This window comes from Vidua macroura, chromosome 5 (genome assembly GCF_024509145.1).
Source record: "Vidua macroura isolate BioBank_ID:100142 chromosome 5, ASM2450914v1, whole genome shotgun sequence".
NCBI lineage: Eukaryota > Metazoa > Chordata > Aves > Passeriformes > Viduidae > Vidua > Vidua macroura.
Window position 1 is genome coordinate 1,033,628 of NC_071575.1, and position 28,000 is coordinate 1,061,627.

Genomic DNA, 28,000 nt, shown 5'->3' on the forward strand with positions numbered 1-28,000 from the left:
AAACCCACAAAATTATTTCATTTTGTTCAGGCATAAATCCACCTTCACATTCTAATTGAAGATCTGGTAACACTCATTGAAGCTGAACCACATTTAATGTATGCCTGCATATCTGCTTCTGTTTAAATAACTTTTAAAAATAAAAATAACAAAAAAGGATTAACTGTGTTTTCTTCTATTACAGGATAACAGCACATAGTAATTACAGAGAAGAAAGTAGGTGTAAGCTGCATATAATCAAAGTATTTAAAAGAAGTAAAGTGAAACAAACTCTGCACTGGCTGTTTACCCAGGAATATTCACAATTCTCAATGCAAGTACTAATTGCTGTGCCAGTGCAGGACCAAAACTGTTATGAAGAAAGCACACAAAATAGACAGGCAATTAGAACCAACACATGTGTTCACTTGCAAGCTGACTGTAGGACTGAAGCACCTGAAATCAGGAGTCTTCTGCATATGACCTCACAATTCACAGATGATTTAAAACCCAGCAAAAGGAGCTGAGACTCTGTGGTGTTTGCAGGACTTGGCTTAACTCCTGACAGTGGTCTGATGGCAGCAGGAGAAAGTTTAAGCCAAAGCAAGGCTACAAAAGGAGGCAGTGCATTCAAAAGTGCTTAACAGGCTACAAGCAGGCACTCAGGCTTACCCTGCTGAATATTTTAAATACGAGAGCAGCACGCAGTAATTCTGCAAAGCAGCTTAGGACAGCAAATCACACACTTTGCTCTTCACACGGGGGAAGACTGTGCAGGCAGAACGTGTTTAACCACCACGTGCCCGACCACTGGGGCTTTGAGGGGTTAATGCTCAGCACTTTATGAATATTCCAACACCTCTGCTGATTCCATCTGATCAGAGCATTAGCTTTAAATATCACCCAGCGTGCCTTGCCAGCAGCACAGCGTTGTTCAGCTCTGCCTCATCTTTGCAAGGAGCCAGGTTCAGAGACAGGGCAGCACAAGGTGTGGAACTGATGGCCCGTTGAGACGTCCTGTCTGTTTGCCAAGCCACACACGGCTTTGCTTGCATCCTCCCACATCCAGATTTCAGCTCATTATGGCAAAGCTACAGAATCTGAGACATTTCAGTGTAATCTGCTCTGAAGGGACCCCAGGCTGCCGGGATATTTTGGAAGATATCTTGCCTTCAAGCTTATATATCCTCAAAAAACCCATGTAGGCAAAAATAACCACATGTAACTGAGAGCTGCAATTGGTGTATCCCTCTCATCTCACCTCCACGTGGTACTGTGATGTTTCAGATATGCTGCTGACACTGTCTCGTGCATAATTCTTTCTTTGTTCTGCAGATGGGAGGAAAAGAAAGAATAATTATAAACATAACAGTGCCTTATCCTTGTCTTGACTGCTTCTCAGAGACACTTTGGACAAGTTGTATACATGAGAAGAGAAGATAAACTGTGGTTAGTTTCTGTATTTCAGCAGAAAAGACCTCCACCCCCGCATGGTCCAGCACAAGGACCATTTTTACGTCAGCATTGTTAACAGAGAGCTGGTGGGTGCCCAAAAAAGCCACTTATCTCATCCAGTGGGTCAGGACACTGGAGGGGAGCAGTGCTCTGACTGGAAACACTGCCTTGGGAAAGCTGATTATTGAAGTCTTTGGCTTGCCACTGTAGCAGCAGTATGATAACGAGCACTGGGCTCACTGTATCTGTATGAGCATCCTTGAAAGCAAAAGTATTTCCTGATATATACAAATAATTCTCATGCTAAATCTGCAAGACAACAAAGGCACACACAAAAAAAAGACCTGACTTCATTTCTTCATAAAGTGTGCAATTCATTGAATTGCTAATGTAGAAATAGGCATGGAAATATACATAAACACACCAAAATACCTCGAAACAGGAATATTTTCCAGCTAACAAAACACAATGCTGCAAAACCAGAAACATTATGTGCCTTTTGCTCTGTTCAATAGATTCACGTTAAACCAGGAGAGGAAGGAAGGGGAAAAAGCAAGATGAAGACACAACACACACCCACGCCACAAAATAATGAATTTAGATGAATACTGAAGAACACTTTTCAACTCTAGTGGAAAAGAAAATTGAATGCAACATTTGGAAGTTTGGGTTTTTTTTCACTACAGCCACTTTAGTGCCTGATCTGGAACACCAGGAGCTTTGTTGTGAAAAAGTCAGTAGATGACATGGCCAGGAGAGGCCTAGGGAAACTCTGGAATAGGTAATTTTTTTTCTGTATTTCATTAAAAATCTCGATTTCTGATCATCAAGTAACATAGGTGGTTTGATTTCTTTTCATATGATGAAAATACAAAACATACATAGGAAATACATCAATTTCATCACACTTGGAGTCTTTGGAAGTAAAATAAAAGTGATTTTGTTGACAGGAAGGTCAAGTTACTTTTTGCAAAATAAAAAGAAATTCTAAATACTATGAAGCATATGATCTGTGACATACAGAGATCTGCAGTGAGGGGTCCATAAAAGCCCCCCGACAAAGGTCTCTTCTGAGACCAGGGCTCCTTCATAGAGGAATCCCAGGTGCAAGGACAGCAGTGCCCTCATTTTCAGAGGTCACAAATGCTTCAAATGTGGAAGCATTTGTCACATTTTATAAACACACCATTGTCTCTTCCCTTCTCAGTGATTTTCACAACAAACAAGTTTCTGAGATAGAGCACTGGCTTGAAGCCCCCCTCCCACGGTGACAAATGCCACTCAGGCAGCAGAGCCATCCTAATCCTGCACAGCTCAGTTTGCTTCAGCAAGAGAAGTGTGCACAGCAAACACTCAAATCCAAGGACACCACAAATCATCAGAAATTTTAGCCAGGTGTGTGAATATTTCAAAATAGATATCTTGCTTTCATTGTGCATTATTCTGAAATCCCAGGGCAGAGGATCAACCTTGGTCGTTCCATCTGCATCCACTATTTCTGCTTTTGCAGCATGTGACTGAAATGATTTTTGCAGTTGATTCTCTTTTTAACCACAGCACACACACATGCACACCCCAACGACACAGCCAGTAAAGCAGTGCTGTCTGGTTTGCTACCTTTCTTTTTTTGTTTGGACGATGATCTGAAGAAGTAAAGTCCATCTGTTCCTAATAAAACAAGGGGATTAAAAAGCAGCATCTAGTTTAATCCCATAGAATTATTTGCATCTCTAAGGGGATCAGTTAGCAGTCTTCTGCTGAGGACTGTAAATGATACTTAAATACTGTCCAGTAAGAAAGAATATATGCTTTTAACAAAACAACAGAAACAAAAAAATTACTTCTTTCAATAACAATGCACCAAATAATCAGTTTTGAGTGTTGTCTTCTTTTAGGTGAGCAAAAATGTAAGTTTTGTGCTATTGAATTAAACAAGCATCAAACAAGCATTTTACATCCACTGTAAAATTTGTAAATGCTGCAAACAGTAACAGTTGGAGCTGCTCGAAATAAACAAAGAAAGTCTGATATATGCAGAGGCTCCAAAGTAAAAAGCAGAGAGTAGATTTGCAGGAGGCTCCTTATTCTGCTTCTGTGTTAAGGCAGGGATTTCAAAACCATTTGCAGCACGGATTAACAGCTCTATTCCACAGAGCAGCACGACACTCCCAGCCAGACAGGATGGAAAGGTGCTCAACACACACTGCCATGGTGAGATTAAATGCAAATTTTATTAAAGTTATTGTTACTATTACGTTGTAATTAACAACAACTTCAATAGAACTTACATTTAACAAAAGTCAATCAATGTCTGTGTTAATAAACAAAAAGTAGGGACACAACAACTGAGAGTCCACACTGAGAGCAATTCATATTTACAAATTTATTTCTTTAAGGCAGGTAGAATGAGAATTAGAACCTGCTGGAGACCCAAGTTACCATTTAGAGCAGAACAGAACATTTCAGTTGGGACTGAAACAACTATAGAGGATCTGGAGGTGGATACTACAGCTGCACCCTGAAATTATTCACCCATCAAATACATCTTCTAGCATGAATCCTGGCATCAGGCAAAATTCTTCCATTGTTGGAAGGGTTTGTCTTCAGCCTTTGTTTTTCAAACCTTTTACAATCCAATGGTTCATAAGTGGGTCTCCTTTCCCTGAGACATGGTTTTTGTGACTGCCTGGCAGGAATCACACTGAAGGAAGAATAGTCCCCCCCGATAATATGAACAGAACACAAAGAAAGAGGAAGAAAAAAAGAAAAAAAAAAAAAGAAAAAGGAAAGGAAATTAGAAGACTGGCAGCTAAAATGCATTCCCTGACCCATGGCTTTTGCCAGCAACTCAAAAGGAATCTTCAAGCTCTGCTTTCTCCTAGTGCTTGGCTCCTGTCCCACATTCCACCTCCAACCCTCCAAAGTTCTCACCTTGCCATCAGAAAGGACACAAACTCTTTTGCACCCCCTCCTGCTGAAGTGCTCTGCTGCCTCGAGCTCCTGGAAAAGCTGATAAGAGCCTGCAAATCTGTTCTCTGTCCAGCTGACACAAGGGACTGCTGCTCCTTCCTACAGCACCTCTGTGTTTCCATTTCCCGGGCAGAGAGATCCCAGCTGGTGATTCTCACTGATTTTTTCATCTGTATAAAACTTTTTCTTTTCCTACAGAGGTGGCCATTGCCATTCTTCAGGAAATGCAGCTTCCATCTCTCAACATTTCACATATCAAAGTGAGAGATTACCTATCAATATTGATCTGACTGCTTTTACAGAAATCTTAACTTACCACACAAACTTCAAATGCAAGTGACACACGCTCTGCTATTGAAAATGAGCACCAGAATTTGCTGATGTGCTGAATGCAGTGGGTCTGGCTAGGATGGAGATGATTTTGCATCTGATAACGTGGGGATATTTTAGCTGTGGCTGAGGGGTGCCAATGTCTTCTCTATTTCTTGTTCTGCTGCCCCAGTGTGTGGGCTGGGGGTGCACAAGAGGCTGAGAGGGGACCCAGCTGGGACAGCTGACCCTCAGGATATTCCACACTGTTAAATATCCTTGCTCAGCAATAAAACTGGCAGGTGATCTTTCCAAAGACTCCTTGCCCAGGTAGTCTGGCCATTGCTCTGCTCATGGAAGGCTGTGAGTAAATCCCTTTGTGCAATTCAGTCCTTTTTCCTCCTGTTCTTTCCTTCACCTGTTAAGCCATCTTTATCTTAATCCATCAGGTTTTTTTCTTGCCTTTTCTCTTCCAATTCTCCCCCCTGTTCTGCTGCAGAGAGGAGATGGGGAATGAGCAAGCAAATGGGGAGGTCCTCAGTTGCTGGCTGGGGTCAAGCCCTGACACTGAAAACAAAATAATGTCCTGTATGCTCTGTTTCACTCTCCTAATCCTCCCAATCAATCTCAGCCTCTCACAGGTCCCTTCATGCATGAAGATGCTATTGAAGCTGAAGTGAAATACCACAACAGAGACTTCCAGATATGATGCAAAAAACCATCAGAAGATGAATAAAACTATCAAAATTACTGAGTTTTTTTTCCTGTATACTCATTGCAGCTCTTACATCCACCACTTAAAGTACAGTGCAGCCTTAATAACAGGTTAGCTCAAACTCTGCTGGTATGCTGCACACCATTTAGATAAAGGATTTTCCTTTGGTAAAATAAAAATAAAAAAAATGACAGAGGATCATGGCAGAAGACACTTAAGTCAAATTCTTAACCACAATCTATAGCAAATACAACCCAGAAGAATTTGATTAAAATAAAATCTCTCACAACACAAAGGTAATAAAGGGAAAGGCAGCACAGCATTTCTCTTATGGGAGAAATGAATGTAAGTTCTACTAGCTACTAAAGTTTCCAGAGGAACAGGAACATTGATCCACAGAAACCAGTTCTCTTCCTGATGTGTGATGTGGACAGATGTTGCTGCAATTCATGTTTTGTGGAATTATTGAATTCATCCATCATCAGGAACAGACCATGTTTCTGTTTTCAAACAGAGGTTGAAAGCCACTGACTTCGTTTTCATTTTTGAAAGCACCCAAAACACCAGAAAACAAAAAGCAACCTTTTAACCAAAGACTTTCAGCCACGTCAAAAACTCTACCAGCCCGTACATGACACAGATCAACAGGACTGCAGATTGCTCTGAAATCCAATGGCAATCCACGTGCACATGGATTGAGAGTCTCCCCCAAAATCTGTCCTAAGAATCTTGGGGTGACAGCATAAAATATTTCTACACATCATCAAGCAGAAAAGCCCAATACTGAATTTACTATCATCTACCTGCATTGGACTGATTGCTGATGCCCTTTAAGAATAAACTGCGGTGCAACTGGAAAAAAAAAATCAGCTTGAGGCAGAGCAAAGTGCAGGAAACGTGACCTAAACATCCAGGGACAAGGGTCAGAACTCGAGTTCAAAACAGATTTCCTCTTCAGAGGAGCAAACACTGTCACTTTCAGAGATTTATGCCAGGAGCTTCTCTCTGCTGGCTGTGTGGAACTGCTCTCAAAGGAAGCGTGTTGTTTAGAAGTCAATAGACAAATTAATTTGAGAGCCAAAATGCTACAAGGATGTTACGTGGATGGCTTCTTCCAGTGGACTCATTTACCTGTGAGCTGCCTGAGGTTTCCTTGAATTTGTTACACTGCAGCTCTTGCTGTGCAGGAGGCATATGAGCAGTGCAGAAACACACAGGCAATTTCTCTTCCAGCCCCAAATCCCAGCCACGAGAGCATAAGCTCAGTGCACAAAGCACTCAGACTTTCCTAATGCGCTGTGAGACAATTTTAGCATCGTCTTTCAGCTGTGTGCCGTGCAATACTCTGACAGTTTGGAGCTCCTGGTCCATCCCTGCCGAGGAAGGAGGCTGCTCCGCGCTGTGCCAGTGGCTGGCAAAGCCCCAGCACAGCCCCGGGACTGCTGCTCCTCTCCCCACAGGCAGAACTGCTCAGGGCAGATGGAGGAGCCAGTGCTAGAGCAACAGATGGCTGCAGGAGCCAAAACCCATTGCAGATGGAGAGAGCAGGAAGCAAACGGTGAAATAAACCCTGTAAAAACGTGCAGAGAGCACCTTCCCTCGCGGTTCAGAGAGAGATTTGTCATGCAAATAGAAAACAGCTCATTTCGGGAAGGAAAGGAGTGAAAACAAAGGCATTATTTGACACAGGAAAAAAGGCAATTGCAAGGAAGTTTTCACTATCAGACAGGCACGTTAGAGATAGTGATGGCTCCTGTAAGGCTTTGAGCTGAACTCTTGGTAACACCGATAATATTGCAGCCTCCTTTCCCAAGCACCATGGCCAGGCTCCTGTGTGGGGGCTGAAGGGCTGAATATTCATGAATCACCTCAGCAATGGCATCAAAGACATAAACTGCATGCCAGGACACAAACACACCTACATATACGCCAGGACATAAACATGCACACATATAACAAGCAGCAATAATAAGCAGTAATAATTATAGTAATGATAATAATAATAATTATTATTAGCATTATTACTATTAGTAGTAGTATTATTATTGTTAATTTTATTATTTTTTAGTCTTTACAGTGCTGGGAAGAAACTGAGTTCAATATCAAGTAGTCACTGAGGGGCCCAGGCACCATTTCACCTGCTGATAGTCAGGGACAGGTGGCTCAGTCCAACTGACCCTCAAGTTTTCCAAGAAAAGGAACAAGAAAAATTTGCTGCTGATGTCATGCTGTTCCATTTTAGTAAAATTAAAAAAAAAAAAAAAACACGGTCCATTTTGTTTTTACAGTCAAATTACATATTTTTCTTTCCAGTATAAGTGAATCTATTAAACACAAGAGTTTATTAACCTAAATAGCTTACATACATTTAAAATATATGTACACAACAAAACATAAAAAGAAAGCTAACACAGCTTCCTCCTGCTTTATAGGATTTCAGACTCAGTAATCTCAAATAAAATATCTTGGTTATTAATTATAAATAAAATACTTTGTAATGAGCATTTTCAACGCTGTTTAACAATTCCAATATCACTCAGCTGCTTTTCAGCCCATTTGGGAGAGTATCCACAAAAAATTTAACAGCACAAAGGAAGAAGAGGGACATGGGATGCAGCAGAATAGTAACTTTGCTGTTAAAAATTAGAAAAATTGCCCTGAATTTAAGAAAGATTTTAGGTCTTTTCCCTTTTTTCTCCAGCTCATATATGTGGTGATAGCAACACCCTACTTCTTTATGTATAAAAACCAGAGCAGAAGTAGTAAAATGTGCAAACTCTAGTTGTGCCAATACATATCCACTTGGAGTTCCAAAATAACTGATCCTTCTATTTCATTCAGCTCCTGGCAACTGCAGCTATCATTTTGTGATACATCTACAGCAGCAGAAGTGAACCAAGGACAACATTTCACTTTACAGGAACCACCACGCAGCAGTTTCATGGCAAATGTTTTCCATTAGTACCTGAGTTCAGCTAAGTACTTTGGAAGTAAAAAATTACCATTATACACATCAAATTTACTCACTTGTGCCCATCTTCTCCTGACACATGAACATCCCACAGTGTCTGATATGAAAAGGCTCAGAGAGACATTTTAAAAGCCCACAAAGATTAAAGGACACAGTTAAGACACTGATACTGCCCCACTGTCCAAACCATACACTCCTGAAAAATTATGATAATGACATAAAATGAAAAAGGAATCACAGCACTGTCATAAAGAAATAATCTGCTGAGAGTTTTTTGCAATGTCTCTTGTTGGTTTCTGTTGCCACCTACTATTTCTGTCAACACTTGCAATCAGCTTGTTGAGTGAACCCATACAGGATGCAGAAATCACTCTTTAAAATGATCAGCTCAGAATTTTCCTCAGTTTTGGTTCCTGCCTTCAGCACTGACTGCCTTCAGAAACTGACTTTTGCAGCACAGCACTAAAAGTAACTTAGAATGATTCACAGGCAGTACCATGTTTAGGTTAAATATTAGGAAAAATGCTTTCACCAAAAGGTGCTACCAAGCACTGGAACAGCTGCCCAGGGAAATGGCTGGGTCACAGTCCCTGGAGGTGTTGAGAAGATGTGTTTGTGAGGCACTTAGGGACATGGTTTAGTGGTGGGCTTTCAGCATGGGTTAACACTTGGACTCGGTGATCCTAAAGGTCTTTTGCAACCTGAAATGATTCTAAGACTCTAAAGCAGGCTGCCATCACTCCCCTAAGCTCTGAGCTCCCTCCCAGCCACCACTCCACCCAAAACAGAAGGGAGAGAAGATCTCTGCTTGGCATGCTGCAGTTACTAGCCCTGCTCTCTGACTCCCCAGCTGGTTAACCTGCAGAAGAGTGGCAGATGCACAGAGGGAGAGCTGGCTGAATCTGAGGGGTCCTGCACAGGGCCAGGGTCTCAGGGGAAGCCCTGTCCTTCCAGTCTCATCAGTCACACTGACTTCCAAAAGAGCATTTAGCAACAGGCACAGATTTACAAAGAGAACTCCTCACAGCCTCGCTGCTGCTATTTCCATCACCAGCTCAGCTGTCAGTGGCATGTATTCACAGTGGAGGAGGAGAACCTGAAAATGGTGCAATTTGGCTGGCAAGCAGCACGACTACATTTCTCCTGCACAGAGATTTGGTGTTAGCCTGCAGAGCAGTGTGTGCAGCCAAGACAAACACCAGCATTTGTAGCTGGTGAGTGCAACAGCGTTCAGGCATTTGCACCATCACGTCTGACAGAGCCTGCTGAAAACAGCACACCAAGCAGGACTCCAAATCTGCCACACCAACTCTAATTCCCATTAAATCCTTGTGTCAAAGAAGAACAACACTGGAAGTGCCTTTTCTGCTAGCAGGGGATGAAGTTGGGGAGGCACAGGAGAAATAAAACCCCACAAGGGTTTAAGCACAGCAAAACCCTTGAATGCCTTCTCCCTAGTGCATAACTTAGCTATAGGATCACTCTGAGTTTTGTGATGAATGCTGCCTGAAAAATGAGCAGGTGGGACCTTTCTGCTTAGTAAACTCAGCATTTTCTAGTTAGCTTTAGTAGGAATAAAACCACTTTGTTTTTTAGTTCAGTTGACAGACACGCCCATGTGTATGTACATACACTTCCAGATTAACGTGTAAAATGTTTCCACCACCACATCACAATCACTACTTAAACAGCAATTTAGCACAGAAATTTAGAGAGTTTTTGGCACCTTACCATAGAGAGCTTTTGCACTTGTTCTTGAATTCTGTTCCCTCTCTGCCTGAGCAAAGGTTGGGGAGCCATAGCCACTGGAAGAAAAGATTTCTGGTTACCTTCTGTGTAGATGCATTTGGCAGGCACTGAAAAAATCCCCCTCCCCTTACTGCACATACCCACAGCATCAGTAACAGAGGGAATGATACTGGGTATTTGCTCCACACCACGAAGATGAGGGAGAATGTTTCACTCGGGCTGCAGACCTTTCTGAGCTCTCTTTTGTTGCATTAACACAACATCATGCACAACTGGAGTGTGCTATACCAATAAATACCACCTTAACTCCAGTAACAAGCTTCACTGCACAACTCTGATAATAATAACAATAATAATGATGACAATGCCAAAGAATTGGGTAGGATTTGGGTTTTTTTTTTTCCTCCATACACAAGTGTTGATTGCTTTTAACAATTTTCACTGCTTTTAATGAAAATCTTAAAATTACTGCCGTTGTCTTACACAAATCAAAAGGTAATATGACTACAAGTGTTTCAAGAATGAGTGATATTTGAGTTCACCTTACAGGGACAACAGCATGAGAAGCAAAAGACACCACAGATATCCTGCTCCATGCAGGAGTTCCTTGGCATCAGAGGGGTAAATTCTCATTAGTGTTGTGAGGGCCCTGACACAGGGATCACCTTCTTATCTTAGGCAAGGTAACACTTTCAGGTAGCAGTTGCTCAGTTCTCTTTACTGGGAAACAGTCTGTTCTCACAGATGGGAGAGGCAGCCTCATCTTTTATGCATAAACGTGCACTCACTCAGAGCTGCCCTCGAACATCCCAGGCACACAAAGGCCTCTCCAAAGTAACACTGTAAGGATGTTACTGCTGCAGCAATTTATTTTGCTGATCCAGAGGAGTCCATGCAGTAGCACAGTTTCCCCTCACATGAACACAACAATATCTGTCCCTTTGGTCTGCAAACCCCTCACACTTCTACAGAAAACACCTTTATAATCCAGTGGGACCCACTAATCATAGCTCTAGCTGAAATGAGGGCCTAAAGAAGGAAGCACAACACCATTTTGTCCATAAAAGACAAGTCAAAGGAAAACCTTACTTCATTTGAGGGAAGTAGCTTCCATATCCACCGGGAGGGGTGTTTGAGATGTGCCCATTCATTCTCACCGCCACTCACTGGGAGAAACCACCTGGGAAGAGAAACAGCAGCACGTGAACTGAGGTCTCCTAAGAGAGGAAGGGGTAATACAAACCTAGCGAGGAAATTATGGCTGAAACGGGAACGAAATTGCATCAACAAGCTCAATTGTTGTTAACTGCATCCCAGTGGTGCCTCAAAGACCCACGATGGAACTTCTCCCAGTAGCAATTTGATAGTTATAGCTTCAAACAATTTATAATTTTATGAACAAAGCTATTATTTTTGATACAATGGTCTTTAGGAGTAGCTGTAGAAATAAAAGGCTCACTAAACAAAGAACAAGATCTACTGCAAAAGTGAACAAGATGTTCCAAATGGCAACTTTATTATTCAAGCGTGCTTGATTTCAGCCCTCAATTCATTTCTTTCAAATGCAACTTTTGAAATGACCTTTTGATACATATTTTATGAAACATATCAGCTGAATTGTTAGAAAGATGCATTATCAAATTAAAACACAATTGTTAACACAAAAGGAAACTTGGTTAGCTATTTTGGTACTTAAGAGAACTTTCTTTTTTTTTGTGTGTGTGTTAAGCAGTGCTTAACATCCTGAAAGTTTGGCATGCCAAATGAAACCTTTCCTATAAAAGCAGGGCTGAACAGGCCATCATAAAACAGTTTAAAAAATTCTCCCTTTAATAACATGCCCATTGAAGTTAAAACTAGCTCTGGAAAGTGACTTTCATAACCCTTTCATATTCAAATTTACCATGGGCAAATACTCTTTCATTTACATATATACATGAATATAATAAATTTGAATATTTCTCTACATTTCAGTCACGCTGCAGAACAGCCAAAAGTGTATCAGATCAAATTTCTACCTACAAAAAAGCTCCATTTCCAAAGTAAGCACAACCTGCTCTGTTTGCACTGGAGCTGCCTTGCAGCCAGCTTATCTTCTGAGGCCCTAATTCATCTCACCTGCCCCACATTAACTGTTCTCTTCTTGTTTTACAAAGAAGCAGCAGCTGCTTGACCTTCCAGTACCCACATGTACTCTGCTACTTCCTTCTTCCCTGCAGAAGGGCAGCCAAAACCTGTGCTGAGCTCTAAACCCATCAGTCAGCTCAGGAGACATACAAGCTGCTGGTCCTCGGTGCTGAGGGCACAGTTTTTACACCTTCCTGAGGAACAGACACCTGGCACCCCCAGCCTCGGATGCAGTTAGCAGAACTAACTAGAACAGCGTGTTTGTTGGTGGGTTAGACGTGCCAAGTGAAATCATGCACCTGTATTTGAGGTGTATTTGTATTTGGGGTGTATTTGACATGCCAAGTGAAATCACGTGGAAGGGCAGCGTTGCTTTTAGTGGGTACCTACTTGATAATTTGGCTTAGCATATATATATGTATGTATGTATGTAAGTCTATTATTTTTTAAAATTTATTTCATTTTCTTTTAGATCTTGGCTCTTTGCAGAGCCCCTTTAGTGACACAAGCCCATTTTGCCCCACAAATGTATCACATATCCAAGCCTGTTTGGCTGCTCTAAGACTTTTTATGGAGTGCAGTCCTTAACAGCTGTCTCCAATAAATTACTACCCATGTTGAGTGCTGCTCAATTCATTAGCAATTACAACCTTTGGGAAGCATCCTGAAATCATCCCATGACTTGAAAGGATACAACTCTTCATTTTCTCAGCAGAATTTGCCAGCTCACTGTGCACTCCCTGCTCCGTTTCAGCGGCTGCTGGACCAGAGCAGCTCGGAGTGCTCCTCTCCAGCCCAGGCTGCCCCTGGGCTCCTCACCACTTCCTATCAGCTGCTCATTCTTATCATCATCTGCAACCAAGCTCAATTTGCTGCCCTGCTCAACAGTTTCCCCTGTGATTAGCTTCCATGGAGTCACCACATCCAAAAGACACAAATTATCTCTGCTGGTGTTTGGTATCCCCACTTCACTTTCCATCCACACATTGTTTAAGATAGCATTTATTGAATAATTCTGTTTGTCATAATCCTTTTTGATTTGTAGTCTTTTTCATAGGCCTATTTGTAAGAAATTCTGCAACTGTCTTAAAGTGAGATCTGGGAAAAAAAAAAAACAAACCCTTGGTTGAAATCTCTCTCAGAATAATTCCACTGCTCTGACATCTTAATCTGACAAATACTTAGTTTGTATTTGTATTCACTCATTTTTATGGAGGTGGTGAAACAGATATTTTAAGTAGAAGGAATGCAATATATTAGAGTGGAATATATTAGAATTTCAAGCTTCAGCCTTTGAAGTCAGCATGACACACTGAGTTTGAAAGCAGCAAGAAAGCTGAGCAGCCGATTTTCACACTGGGGAAAGAAACCACCTCTCATGAATAAACACTTGTCCACTGTAAGGCACACCAGCACTTATATACAACAAGCTTCAGAGTTATATTTTGAATGAAGAGACACTGAAAATCTGAAGTCAAAAATTTTGACTATTAAAAAAAAAAAATTAAAAAAAGCAAGCAGCTTCTTCTGCCAAGCAAACACAAAAGTTTTAGTCAGCTTTAGCTGATATGCAAACAAAACACCACTTACTGTTAGATAGCTAAAGCCAGCAATATTTCCTGTCCCCCATGCAATTTTCCATGGCTTTTGAAATGCCAGGACAACTACCTTGACATGACAATTTCAATGCTCATGCAATGCTCCTGTCACTTGGTTCAAGAAACCTCCAGAATGTGAATACAAACAAACCCTTTACTATAATTATTTATAATTAGACCAAATATTTATAACAGCATCAAAAAGCTACTCGTGATTCCCAAAATTATCACACAATTGGATCTCATTCAACCTAAATGTTTCATTAAAAAAAAAAAATAGGAAAATGCTTTAATTTTTTTTAATTAAGTAAGTGCAGGATGAAGAAAAGTGAAAAGCCACAAAAGGGTAACAGTAAGTGCAGGGCTTTACTATTCCCTTGTACAGCTTTCTCCACTGGGTTTCTCATCTCAAATGCTCTTTCATCTCTTATAACCACTCAGTCCTGTAGCAAAAGTCACCCCCTGCACACTGCAAAGCCATTGTCCACCAGGAGTCTATTAATAAACTCCACTTCCCCTTTAATCCTCCCTTTCACCTCAGCCCAGCAGTTCACAGCAACCTATGCTGGTGTCCCAGACCTTAAAATAAACACCCTTCACAATTAACTGTACAATCCCTCTTCAATTAGGCCTGAAGTATAAACAGTTTAATTGTGAATATGACCAAAAATGGTCATGTCTCAGGATCCTAAAAAAAAAAAAAAAAAATCATGCCTGCTCTGAAAATGAAAAAGAAATATTTTAAACCAGGAAAACCAGGAAAGTTAAGTAAGATTTCAAGAAGAAAATAGACATTACAATAATAATAATAAGACAAATATAATTTAATATACAAATATTATTTTAGTATACTTAATAGAAATAAAATATAAATAATTAAAATCAGTTTAAAATATTTATTAATATTTTATTTTGGAAAACCAGAAAACAATCCACAAAATTGCCTCAACAAGAACAAAATCCACCTAGGACTTCCCTGCTGCCATCAGCTTCATTTTTGAAGGGATATTGATGGTCTGTACATGACAAGGGTCCAGCCTCTATACCAGAGAAACCATTTCTGAGACAGAGGCACTTTTGTTCTTTAGCAGTTAGCAGTTACAAGTGATAATCCCAGGCACGGGGAGAATCATGCCAGTGTACAACACGATTGGATCAGCCATGAGCACTGTTTTTAAAAAACATCAAAATGCAAAAATAACTCTTTGTCTTCCCCATCTTGCAGCATGGCAGCCTTGTGAAAACAACGCAATTTATGGGGCACATCGACAAGTGACGTGTCCTGCCATGTCATTTCCTAACAGGAGTTTGAAAGTAACAAAATCCCCCAGTTTATTAAAAAAAAAAAAATAAACAAAAACCCAAAACAACTTTCCCAGAAAGGCAGAGCTGCATCATTAGAGAAAATTAGATATCCTAGAGCCTGGTGCTCTTTTCCACTCTTCCTGAAGCAATCAGTCCCACCCAGTGGCAGATCACAATATCATATGGAAACCAAAAGAGAAACAACTTAATGACGTGGATATTTTAGAAATTATGGAGGGGGAAGAGCTAAGGAGAAAAGGATGCACAGGAAGGAACAGGAAAGCCAATAATGGCTGGAAAGATTATTGTCTACTAATTAAGAGAATGTTATTGTCATCATGTATCCCCCCAAACCCCCCAGAATTCTCCCCAGCCAGAGCAGAGCTCTAACTCCAGCCTAAACAGAAAGCAGTGGACATTACAAGGCAACACTATTCCCTGGTGAATGTAGCAATGTCAGATAAGGACACTCTCTCTCCACCCTTCCCCTTTCAAAAGTATTACGGAAGAACAAAACAACAGGAAAAAAAATTAAAAAAAAAAATTCCATGTACTCCTAGCTCACAGTGCACTCAGTAAAAATGCCTCCTACTGCTCCCCCTCAGCATCCAGCACTGCTGACCTGCAGAACGGACAAAAACTGTTTAACTTGCTGTGTGACTTGCCATTTTTCATCTGTTTCTTCTCAAACCTCATCCTCTTCACCCACACACAACTTTCCCTACTGGTGCTAAATTTTTAAGCAGTATCTCCTCATGTCTACCTTGTTGTTCTGACCCATTACTCTCCTATTTGTAGCTTCACTCCAGCCACAGATTTTACAAATGGGAAACTCCTGGCAGAAATACACCCTGTGGAGCCAGGTGAAACGTTGCTGCTGCTCTCTGTTTTGGGACTTGCTTCAGAGCACAACCAAGAGCAAACATGAGCTCTGCTGGTTGTTGGACATCTTGCCTGGAGAGAAACACCAAGATGCACATGAATGCATAAGTAATAATGCTTCTGAAACGATCCCTGGGGATTTTCCAGCCTCAGCACTGATAGCAGAATTTCTCTGAGAAAAACTGCCATCAGTTGAGCTAGCACAGCGTTGCTCTGCAGTGTCTTCAGTTTCCTGTTAAGCAGGTTGGAGCACCCAAAAGCTGGTAGAAAAGATGACAGCAAAAAATCAATGCAGAAAATCGAAAGCCAGGCCCTACAATGAAGTTTGAACTCAAAATAAATTAACTTGATTCCCCACCAGTGTGACTGTTGTCCCCTCTGCCTCTCTCAAGCCACTCTATAATATTTTTGAGGGGGTTTTGAAGCTCTCTGAGCTGTATATACTCCAGTATTCACTCCTGTGTCCCAGCACCAGGAAATGTGTTAATAAAATAATTTTGAAAATGCTGTTTCCTCCAGGACCTCTCTGCATTCAGAGCTGCTGTCCAGCACGACCCTTGCACTAATTACACTGCATTTTAGTTTATGCAAATCTGCACTTCGTTGCATCCTGGTTTTAGTGCTGGATGCAGCGTTAACTAACTGGGGTTCCTGCTAAAGAAACCTGGAGGTGGGGAGAAAAGGACTGGATGTGTCTGCTTCTCCTGCCTGAATTTTACTCCTTATAGAAAGCTGAGTTTCACCCCAGAATATTATTTACCTGTTTGTGTAAGGGGTCACAGGGGTAGAAGCATTTCAAGCAGCTAAAGACAGTGACAGACAAAAATCACCTCTCCGTCCAGGCAGGGGACAGTGACAAGGCACACAGAGTGCCCGGGGGGATTTGTAAGTGTATTCACATCCTTCCCCAGAGAGCAGTGCAGCAGACAAGCTCGATCAATGCTGGTGCTGCCAGCTTCAGAAAGTGTTTTGATTTTCACTGGCACTTTCTGAAATCCAATACTCTTCCCTGAGTCCTTCACTAAGGAGGAGTATGCTAAATTCATTAGCAGCATTCCTTTCAGCAGGAGGGACAGGATAAATTTATTAGAGAAAATTTGTGGTCACAATTATCAACCAAAGTAGATGAAGATCTGTCTTCAGAACAGAAATTGCTTCCTAAAAGATTAGTTTTTCCATTGGAAAAACTAACAGGATTAAAAAATGCCCTGGAAGTCTTCTTTTTCCTGCTATGATATTTCCCAGTGATTCACTGTTAAAGAAATAGTCTAACAATACAATTAAGATGGCTATCTTTTATTTTGAGAAAGGGGAGACATATGGAGAGCAACAGGAAGAACTGAATGAATAAACCTCAGATCATGTTCATAGACTTTGCCCTTATTATTGCCACACTAATAAAGACCCTGCTTGAAAACAGGTTCTGATTCTGGCATGGCAACCTATTTCCATCCCTTTCACTCAGGTCTGGGCCATGATTTATAATTAACCATATTGAAAGAAAATAAAACAGCTTTACAGATACAAAAGCTTCAAAGACTTAAAATCCCCATTGCAACAAAGGAACGTTAATAAATATGCCAAGCACTGAAGACACCACTCACTGCTATTTTTAATTAGAGAATTAACCAGCTCATCTAAAGGAATGTGAGTATTAATTACCAAGATCAAGATCATCATGCAGTCCTTGCAGGATGCATCACTACAGCTGGAATATATCTTGTATTAAAGAAAAAAGAAAGGATAAAAAACACAACCCAAAAATCCAAACAAAAAACCTTCCACACATACAGAGCATTCTAAAGGGGAAGGGGTTTTTGGCATATGGAGGAATTTGTAGAGGAAAGTAGAAAAAAGGGATTATGATGTACCATAAAAATCAGTATTTTTGCTGAGTCTATGTCAAGTAGAGTAGAACTGGCAAAAGATACCATTTTTACTCATAAATCCCAATTCCAATGTGTCTACAACAACTCACTCAGCACCTCCACTTGAAAAGAGATGTAAAAAACTTGTCCTGGTTTGGGCTTTTGGTGGGTTTGTTGTTTACATTTTTGGGTTTTTCTTTTTGTTTGTTTGGTTGGTTTTTTGTTTTGTTTTTGTTTTTTTTTTAATAAAACGAAAACTGCTGACTGGTGAATTCTGCTGCCCCAGCACAGAAGCCACAGATGTATCTCCCTTCTTCATACTCCTGATTTTTTTCCCCCTTATTTCCTTCAAATGAGATCATTAGATTTCAAAAGAGGGCACTCCAGACACTACTTTGAAAGTCAGTCTGCAGGATACAGCCAACTTTAAAGCCATCACTTTAGAAACGGAAACTTCTAAAACCTTCTAGAGTATATAAAGGTTAATAAGATAATATCTTTAAGTGCTGTGTTAGACAAAGTTTTCCTCTCATTCTGGCCAAAAAATGAAAGAACTTCCAACAGAGTTAAAAACCTGCTGCAAGTTGCCCAAATGAAACTGGCTTCACCACCTACCCACATTTATTAGCCAGTTAATAACTGTGCCATGACACAGGGACAATATTAAAACTGGCATGTACAGTTCAGAACAAAAGCTGAACTGAAACCATATAATGACATACTCCAACCAGACTATAAAAACTAACATGAAGGAGGAGGAGGGGAAAAAAGAGAGGAACACTCTTCAATACCTCTCTAATTTGGTTTAATAGAAATGTGGCAAGATTTAATTTTTGTTTTCACAAATTTGCTTTCTTCAGTTTTGGTGAAGTTATTGAAGTCCATCGGTTACTCACATAGGAAACCAATTTCTGGGTCTGTGGCATGTTACAGTTCTGAATTAAACAAGATAAAGTTGAGTAGCAGCAACATCCACTGGCTTCCTGATGATCTTAAACACTCCAAACCATTGTGGACCACCCACCGCTGGCATTCCCTGATGATTTAGCTTTGTTTATTGAATCTTCAGCTCTCGCACCAGAAAAGTGCTCTGAATGCAAACTAACATGCATCTGGAAGGCCTCAAACTTCAGTATGGCAAGGGTTCATGTTCCATGTCTTACTGGAAGATTTAGATTTTCCATATGGTACCCAAAAAGAAATTAAAAAGGCAGTTTGCATGCAGTTCAGTGTAATCAGAAAAGGCTCTGTTTAATAAAGGTGAACAAATAGGTACAAATGAAAAGTTATTGATCAGACCACAACAAATCAGCAATGCTGAGCATAAGGAGAAGCTCACAGTGGACCTCAATAGCAAATCTAAAAGTTTGATTTTAAAACTTAATAAACAAGCACGTGCTATTCTACTGATGCTAACTCTTCAAACTCCCCCGACTCAAATAATGTGCAAACAAGGTTTCACAAGATTGATATGCAAATCCTCGTGACTTTAGGTAACACAATCTAAACCAAACATCATCAATAAACGGTTTGGGGATTAAACAAGTTTTTAACTCCAGAAAAGTCAGCAGAGTACTCATATTCTCAGAATTAATTTAAAATATTCCCCTAATATTGTCAATGTACTTGTAACGTTGTGTGTATAATAAAGAATTAAACTAACACATGATTCCTGGAGAGTATTTGAATTCATGGCAAACCCGGTCAGCAAGCCTCCTAAAAGGGAGCAGGTTTTCCCTTGCCATACACACAGAAAGCACATAAGAAGAAGAATTTGTTCTCAAAGACGTGGTTGTGAAGCTGGGAGTCAAAGCTGTGCCCTGCCTCAGCACACAGGTTTGGCTGGAGCTGGCTCATGGACACTTTTGGCAGAGGACTGGGTGTATTCTTTAAAACTTGCCCTGTGTTACAGGAAACTTTTTTATTTTTTTTTTTTTTTTCAAACTCTGGGGCCTACAAAACCTGCTTTGTCTTGAATCTACGGGAGAAGCTGCTGCTCCTGAGTTGCTCTCCAGATCACTCCCTGTTGTACTTTTCATTACTGGCAGGAGAAGGGGCCCAGATGCACAGTGTCCACACGGTAACAACAGGTCCATAGAGACTCTGAAAACGAGGCAGAAGAGAGAAAAGGCAGGGAAAGCCAAATAATTCTTAAATAAAATTGGAGGATAAGTTGCACTATTTCAAACCCTTGCAGTAGCAGTCACTGACTTTTACAAACAACAAATTTGTTAGATTTTCCCATCTATGAAAGAAAAGAGCCCATAATACCATTACTGGACCAACTGAGATATTCAATTTAATGCAGTTCAAAAAACACAACTATTTTGTTTTCACTGAAAAATTTGCACTGGGAAAAATACTTTTCAATGGAATATTACTTTTTTTTTTTTTTCCTCTCCCTTCTGCTTGAAATACCTTCTTGCCACCAACCAGGAAACCCAAAACCATTTCCTACTCCAGAAACCATTCTCCTACAGCAGAATTAAGTAGAGACATGAGAAGAGCTGTGTGGCTCGTTTGCTCGCACAGAAGAGCGAAGTCAAACAGCATTTCCTTGATGGTTTTTCCTTCTGAAGCATGAATCTGAAACAAGGAACTCCGAGGACAGCTCCCCCTCACCTGAGGTCAAACCAGGCACATGACTGCAGTAGGGAGGTGACCTTGGCCGTGGTCCTCGCAGCTCTCAGCCCTCTCAGACATGCAGTAACTCACCTGCACCCCAGGCATGCCTCAGGCTTAGCTTTTCTATTTCTCACATTCTCTGCTGCTTCAGTGTGTGGGTCTGGGCTTCACATCAGGGGATGCTGAGCTCTGTGCACAGAGCAGGGAGACAAAACAATTCCTGCTCCAGCTGGGCACCAAGGACAAATGATCCAAACCTCAGGCCCAAACAACGTGGGCTGAAGAGAGAAAAACAAGGAGGATGGGAGTTCATAACCTAAAGCTCTAATTGGATAATTAACTTCAAGATGCAAATGGACCAAAAATTATAAAAGTGGGAGACCCCATGACTGGGCATCCATTTTTGTGTCCATTTTGGGTTGTGCTGCCCAAGGTGGATCCATTGAGGCCTCCTAATAAATCCCTACTTTATTCTTTAGCTCTGTCTAGTCTCTGTTCTAGGTCAGCCTTCACCAGGCATCACCAGCATCAGCTGGAGAGGTTTGTTGGTGTCACCAGAAAACTTGAGCATCGATTTTTTTGTGTTAACGCACGCATAACCCAAAAAAAGGAATATATTCCAATTAAGCAAGTCAACAAAAGGCACTATCTTGTGCCTTTGTCCACATCGGGGCTGCAATTATTCAGCAGAAGTGAGTCAAGTGTAAAAGAACTCACTGAACTGAGGTCACAGCTGACTGAAGTCACACCCTGCCACAGTATTTACAGTGCACTTATGTAACTCAGCAATTGTTTCCTGGATGAAAATAGGCTGAACAATAGCAGACCCCACAATCTGTGGGAAGGGAATAGAATTTAAACTTTTGGTGCTCCATGCTTCTGGTTTTCTAATTGCAATCATTTATGTTTCACTGTACAGATACAATTTTCTCATCCATTAATCTGGGCCAAGCCCTTCCTCTGGATGTATTTCCATTCCAGAAACATAAATTCAGCAAAAATCGTATTTTTGATATTTTGATTTGTTTTAAATTAGCCGAATCAAATGCATAAATATGATTATTTTCCAGCTCAATTCACAGATTCACAATTTCAAAAGCAGTCTCTGCTGTGAATGCCCAGGCTTGGCAAGTTTACAGGCTTAACTTTCAGAAGTAAAAGTACATATACTTTTTAAAAATTTAATGTCTTTACAATCACATATTTAGTTTCCAGCAAACATCCAGTGATTAAGGATAACAAAATTAGAAACCTTTATAAAAGATAAATTATTATTATTACGGGTTTTGCTGCAATTACCTCAAATTGAATTTCACAAGGAAATTTTCCCCAGGAATTTGTCATTGATGATTACCAAGCCAAATTTAACAAACTCTCACTAGAAATGGATTCTGAAAAGCTGCAACAGGTATTTTATTGCAATCTGCTCATTCATTCAACTGAAAACATTTGCTGAGGCTTTTTAATGTCAAATTTTCTTAAAACTAATGTCAGATAGTGTGGGACAGAAGCCCAAGATACCTTGCCCCAGGAAACCTCAGTGGAGCTATACTTTTTGGAAAGCTCCCACAGGTTTTAGAGAAAGATAACTTAGAGAAATCTTTCTGAACACGAATTTATCGCTCTGCAACTGGTGCTTTTATTAGAAATAAATGTGTGTGAAATAAGTGTGGGTGGGAAGGAGAAAGGGAAGGAGCTAAAAAGCCATATGAGGTAATGCTTTTTGATCCTTTCCTGGCTGGGTGAGGAAAGGATCAAAAAGGTGAGGCTGGGGAAATTTGACTGCGCCATTCACGTCCAACCTCTTCAGGAATTGTTCCAGACGTGGTTCTCGTGATCTTGCACTTTACTCAAGAAGCACTCATCCAAAATCTTCCTTCAGGTTACCCCCCTGCAGACCTCAGCAAGGTTAAATACTTAGGTTCTTGTGTTTCAAGTTGAGGCACCAACTGATGGGAATTTTGCACAAATGACCCTCACTGGAGACCCTGCTGCTCCAGGATGCTGCCAGGTTTTGAAGAGCAATCACTCAACAACACAGTGAGCTACAGCTCCAGCTGGAATTAGAAGAATTACCCATGGAGACAGTCCTTAGAGCAGTGAATGTTATCTTAAAAACGATTTTCCATAACGCCCTTATCCTCCTGGCTACACCCATGTGGCTCGAAAATGTCAGAGCCCTGCAAGAGATGCTAGCGGGAAGAGATCCATAGATAATTTTTGAGGGACACAGCTACAACCAATATAAACAGAGCTTCCTCCCACATTCTAGGCAAGAATGATGCTGCTTGTTATAAAACCATACCAGCTTCTCACCAATGAGTTTATAGAGCTCTGGGTCGCCCAAACTAGAATACATTTTCTATTCTGTGGGATTAAGACGTGAAATTTTCCCTTTTCCAGAAGGCACACTAGATAAACTTTAAACTCGCAGCCAGTTTCAAAGGAAAAATATTTGTCCTGCACAAAGCCTCTATTCAGGGTCCCTGTTTTCACTACAGTAAGAAAAATAGCTGTGCCCTGGGTAATTTGTTCATGTATGCCAATAAAAGCACACTGGACCAGAGCCAGCACTTCTAGCAAGTCCCAAAGACTTCTGAAGTCCTGTGAAAAGCAGAACTTTTTTTCTCTACTTATCCTTTTTCTATTTGCCATTCCCAGAACTTAGTACTTGTTTCCATTACATTTGCCTTTATGTTATTGTGAGAAGCAACTGAAAGAAAAAAAATAAGACTAAAGAATAAACCCAAGGCTTTTACAGAAGCCCTTGTATGAAAAAGAGCTTTCAGATATCTTCATACAATGTTTCAAATGTTAAGCATGCACTGTTCTGAACTCCATGCTGTTCAAAAATTACAAAGGAGGCTAAAGTATATTCACATTTTAGACATGAAACATATAAAGAATTAAGGAGCATACTGACATAAATACTTATATTTCTATGCTTTCATCAAGGAATCTGATCAAGAAACTTGCTGTTGAACTAAGGCATGTCTGTGACAGACTCAGGGTAAAAAAGAGCTTGGACCAAATTATTGGGAAGTTCTTCAGAACAAAGCAATTGCCTGTTCATAGGTGCTTCCCCAAAACTCAGTGTTTTTTGAAACAGTTTCCAAAACAAGCACAGAAATGGGGCTGAAAGGGAAGGAAGTCATCTCATAACCTTAAGGCAGGAGCAACTGTGCCAAGGTAATTCCCAAAAAGTAGTACTTCCCAGCCTCTTCCTCGGGCCTCTAATAAGGGAGGCTATCAACCAAGCCTGGGGAAACCCAGGGTCTCATTAGCCTTATTCTGAAAAAGGTTAATGAGGCCCTGGGTTTCTGTTCAATAAATAATCTTAATCTAAGGTTCTTCTCAATAAATAATCTAAATCCATGTTTAAACTCACCTGGCACTGCTTCTATCCACAACATACCAAAAAAAAAAAAAATGCAGTAGATTCTTAATTTAAGAAAAAGGAAAAAAGGAACAACATGCACCAAATCAGTGTTAAACCAGGCTTATAAAATATCCTATTTTTCTCTGTCTTGTTTGATCAAGAACAGTTGGCTTGCTGCTACCTCCCCTCTCTTCTAGAGCTCCCCACTCTCATCAGCACTGCCACGGGCCCACAAGGATGTGGTCTCACGTGTATCATCTCATATGTTTTTCCAGCTAGGCAATCCAAAGTAAGCAGATGTCAACTCCTATTTTCCCTCAGGAGCCCACAAGGCAAGTTTCAGGGGGAACAATATTGCACTTACTTCATCTATATATTATCTTTCATTATCTCAGTGTTTTTCTAAGCCATATCCCTTTGCTTCTTGAACTTTGCATAACCTCTACTCTTTCCTCATATTGTTTAATGCAGCCTTATGCTTTTCTCCTCCTTTTCCTTTTTTTTTAATGCACATTTACAGCAGACTTTCTGGAAAAAAAATTAAAGTTATTCAATAAAAAAAAATTCAAGTGTAGACTCAAAAATAGTTCCTGACATTGTACAAAGTCTTCAAGATGGGCACTCAGGTTGCCATCCACCCTACAACTGTCCTTCATCTCCTGTTGGATTGGGTTGGATGATCACTGAGAAAATTAACACTGACAATTATAAATATTGCCTCGTCCAACAGAGACACCAAAAGAATTAGAGGTAGGATATTTTTTTTCTTTTTGGTGGTAATTTATGTTTCCCAGCTATTGCATTAAGCTTTCTGAAAACTCACTCACAGACAGGTTTAGGTGCAATGGCAGAAGCAATTACTGCTCTTATTGGCTGTGACCTCTTTCTGCCTTTCCATGGATGCCAAAACACTGACATAGAAATCCCAATTTCTTTGTAGGTGCCAGAGTGAAATCCAGGAAAGAGGAGCAAGCTGCAGCTTGAGGTTGTGGCCCAAAGAAGATCCAGCACAAAGGTAATGGGTTTTGGTAGGATAGCTGGAAGGTTGTCAGATGTCCCACCCTTCTCCATCCACAAAGAGCCTGAACAGTCCCCAGGCTACCCCCACGTGTGGGCCTGGCTCTGGGTCACACTGAGCCACCTCCTCCAAGGACAGCCAGCCACGTCACCTGCTCCAGGGGTGCCGTGGCTGCCTCCTCATCAGCCACAGGCAGGGCTGGTGGGAGCCACCCAAACTGGGGTGTGGCATGGCGTGGTGGGAGCAGAGCAGTCCCACACCATTCCCTGCCCGTGCACGAGGTCAGTGCTTCTCCCCGAAGGCATCTGCACAATTAATACCTAGTCAGGCTGGCCAAGCCACCTCCATGCCCTTTGCTGAAGGGAAAACAGCACAGCTGCAGCGCAGAGCACTGAAGGTGACACTGGGGCAAACTACACATCCAAAAATATTTGCTTCCTTCGGCATTATTCAGCTGTGTGACTCAGATCTTTACAGCACAGGAACATCTCAGTCAGTGCCAGGCTCTCAGGTGATGTAACGGGAGATATTCCCATCTGTTTTCTCGGAATGAAACATGAAATAAGATTACAGCTCTAATCACATCGGTGGGTCGAGATTTAGAGAAATTAGAGAGTGAGGAAGCCATTGGATTCAGCTACAAAACCATCCTCCTAAACACAACCTTTCCAGTTTTACTGCTGGAGCAGCGCCTCTTGAAAATCTTAACAACAAAACCAAAAAAAAAAAAACCACACAGGTGAGACACAGGATTTCTTCTGCCAGTAGAAATGCAATGCTGATGGCAGAACAAACCTGCACTTCACCTCCTGTCACACTTGCACAACAATCCTGTCACCCAGGAGTTTCTCTGGAACTTTGTGAGGAGCCCTCACACCTGGATTGTCACACCCAGCTAAACCAAAGACAGCTTTCAGCTGTCAGTTTTGAGGCTTTCCAAAACCCATGTTTATCTGGAATATACTGAGAGCTTATTATCTCAGGATGGGGAGAAGAGTCACACAGCTTCAGGTTCCAAAAAGGGCATTTGTGGTCAACAGTCTCAAACACCCTTATTGTTTCTGAAAGGTCAAGCCTTGGTGCTCCTGTCTCCTCAGTGACTCTTTCCCCAGTGAAGGGCATGTACAGCTCTTTTTCTAAAAGTTCCCAGATTATCTGAATGCTTCTGCTTGAAGCATGTTGCAAGCAATGGATTTTTGTAAGGGAGGGGATCCATTACTCTACAAGCAGGGAAATCCCAGCAGGTGTCCTCACATTTTTCCTGCTGCCCAGATCGATTGGCAAGCACCAGGGGCTCCTGTGCAGTTCACTGCTGCCATATTTTGGCATTCCTTAGCACATGGCTGCTTCTCAGTGTGCTCAGGGCTTTCCCCTCCCTGGCACTGGATGCTTTCACATCAGAAGTGCAGGTGCTGCTTTGCCAGGCTTCAGCACCAGCTCCCTTCACTCCTGCCCCAGCGTGGCCTCCCTCTCCTGCCCAGGCTTGGTGCAGTCTGGAAGCTCAAGAGATGCTAAACATCCCCTTTCCTTTCAGCTGTGAGCATTGCAGCCCTCGCACCGTGATCAGACAGCTCTGGCAGGTGGCAAGAAGGACAAAGTGCTCGGGTAACAAGAAACCAGTGGCAGCAATCAATGGCTCTCCTTCAAAATTTGGGGCGTATATTGTACAGCACCCTCGTTCCCAGTAACAAAGCCTTAGCACAAAGAACTGCAGCAGGTGGCACTTGCTTCCAATGGTTCCCAAACAAGCCTTTAACCCCTGCAAATTGTCCCAAGTACACAAAATTAGTGAAACTTCTCTACTGATGGAGATGATACCCTCTTGGCTTGCTCCTGAAATGGCAATATGTAAACTGTGATGTCATGTGATTTGCATTTCCCTAACAGCTCTTATCTAGTGTTCCTCTCCTTCTCGTGTTTTAGTGCACTCCAGGGGGATATTATCCAAGAGGATAATGCACAAGATGCAGAAGGCTAGCCACATGCAGTATAAAAACTAATGCCAAACTGACCATAAATGTTTTTCCAGAGATTTCCAAACCTGTCTGAGCAGAGGCAAGGAGTGGAAGAACTCTCTCAGTCCTGACTCACGCTGCTGGCCTGAACACAAGAGGGTTTGTTACTCAGAAATGGCATTTGGACATCCCCTCCTCCCCAGGAGTAAAGTACAGCAGAGGAGGGAGGAAGCATCCACAGCTCCAGATTTATGGAAGAAGAAAAAAAGATTGCACAAGACCTGAGGAATCTGGGATACGTTTCAAGCCACAAGAGTAACAAAGGAAATTGTGTATAGCATAATGATTATTTTGTGTATTTTTGAATTATCCAGAGGGAACTGTATCTCCACAATCTATTTTGCCTACTGTCCACATCCCACAGATTTCTGGTCAGCTGTGTTCTCCCTCACAAACACAGGAGTAAGGACAGGAAGAAAACCTTGCTTCCATTCTATTTTTCATTTGAGCTTTTTTTAAAATCCCTGATTAATTTTAATCCCCATCTTGTTGCACATAGAAAACAGACACTTTAATAGTGATTGCTAACACAAGAAGTATTTGGATCAACAGGTCTACATTTAAAATCAAATTACAAAAGCAGAAAAAGAAGTCCATGGGATTTGCAGGGGACAGAACCCTGTCAGATGATGGAAATGACTTTTAAGAATTACTTGGAAGAAGGGTGGAAGGGATAAAGTCACAACAGTGTGTTCAGTATGGGACTTCCTGGACACTGAAAAAGTTACTGAGCACAGACAATTAGTACAAGTCAACCATGAGATAAACTCACAGCATGGATTAGGAGGGAAAGAAACCTCTAAAAGAGCATCATGACGTGCACACCGGTCTCTCTCTAAACAAAAGCTACAGTTTTCAATATTTTTTCCCTTTTGTTGCAGAGATTTTTAGGGGGAGGGGTTGAAGGAACCACAGAGCAGCCAACTGCCCAGCTTCCATTAGTCTCTTTTAAAGACTGATTTTGGAAAATCTAACGCCCTGAAAATCAAGGTTCTCCCATGCACCTAGGTGATTCTCAGAAGAAAAAGTAATATT

At 41.3% G+C, this 28,000-nt stretch overlaps 1 protein-coding gene across 5 annotated transcripts in view; it reads right to left on the bottom strand.

Annotated features, from left to right (window-relative positions):
• Window positions 1-28,000, bottom strand: part of EPS8 (epidermal growth factor receptor pathway substrate 8) — a 125,553-nt gene that overhangs the window by 39,984 nt on the left and 57,569 nt on the right. For all 5 annotated transcript variants that reach the window (XM_053978222.1, XM_053978219.1, XM_053978223.1 and 2 more), the window contains exons 3-5: window positions 11,238-11,328; window positions 10,131-10,204; window positions 1,241-1,308 (exon numbers count right to left, since the gene is read on the bottom strand). In XM_053978222.1, coding sequence (XP_053834197.1) covers window positions 1,241-1,308; window positions 10,131-10,204; window positions 11,238-11,299 — 204 coding nt within the window. In that variant the 5' untranslated portion in view covers window positions 11,300-11,328. The remainder of the gene's footprint in view (window positions 1-1,240; window positions 1,309-10,130; window positions 10,205-11,237; window positions 11,329-28,000) is intronic.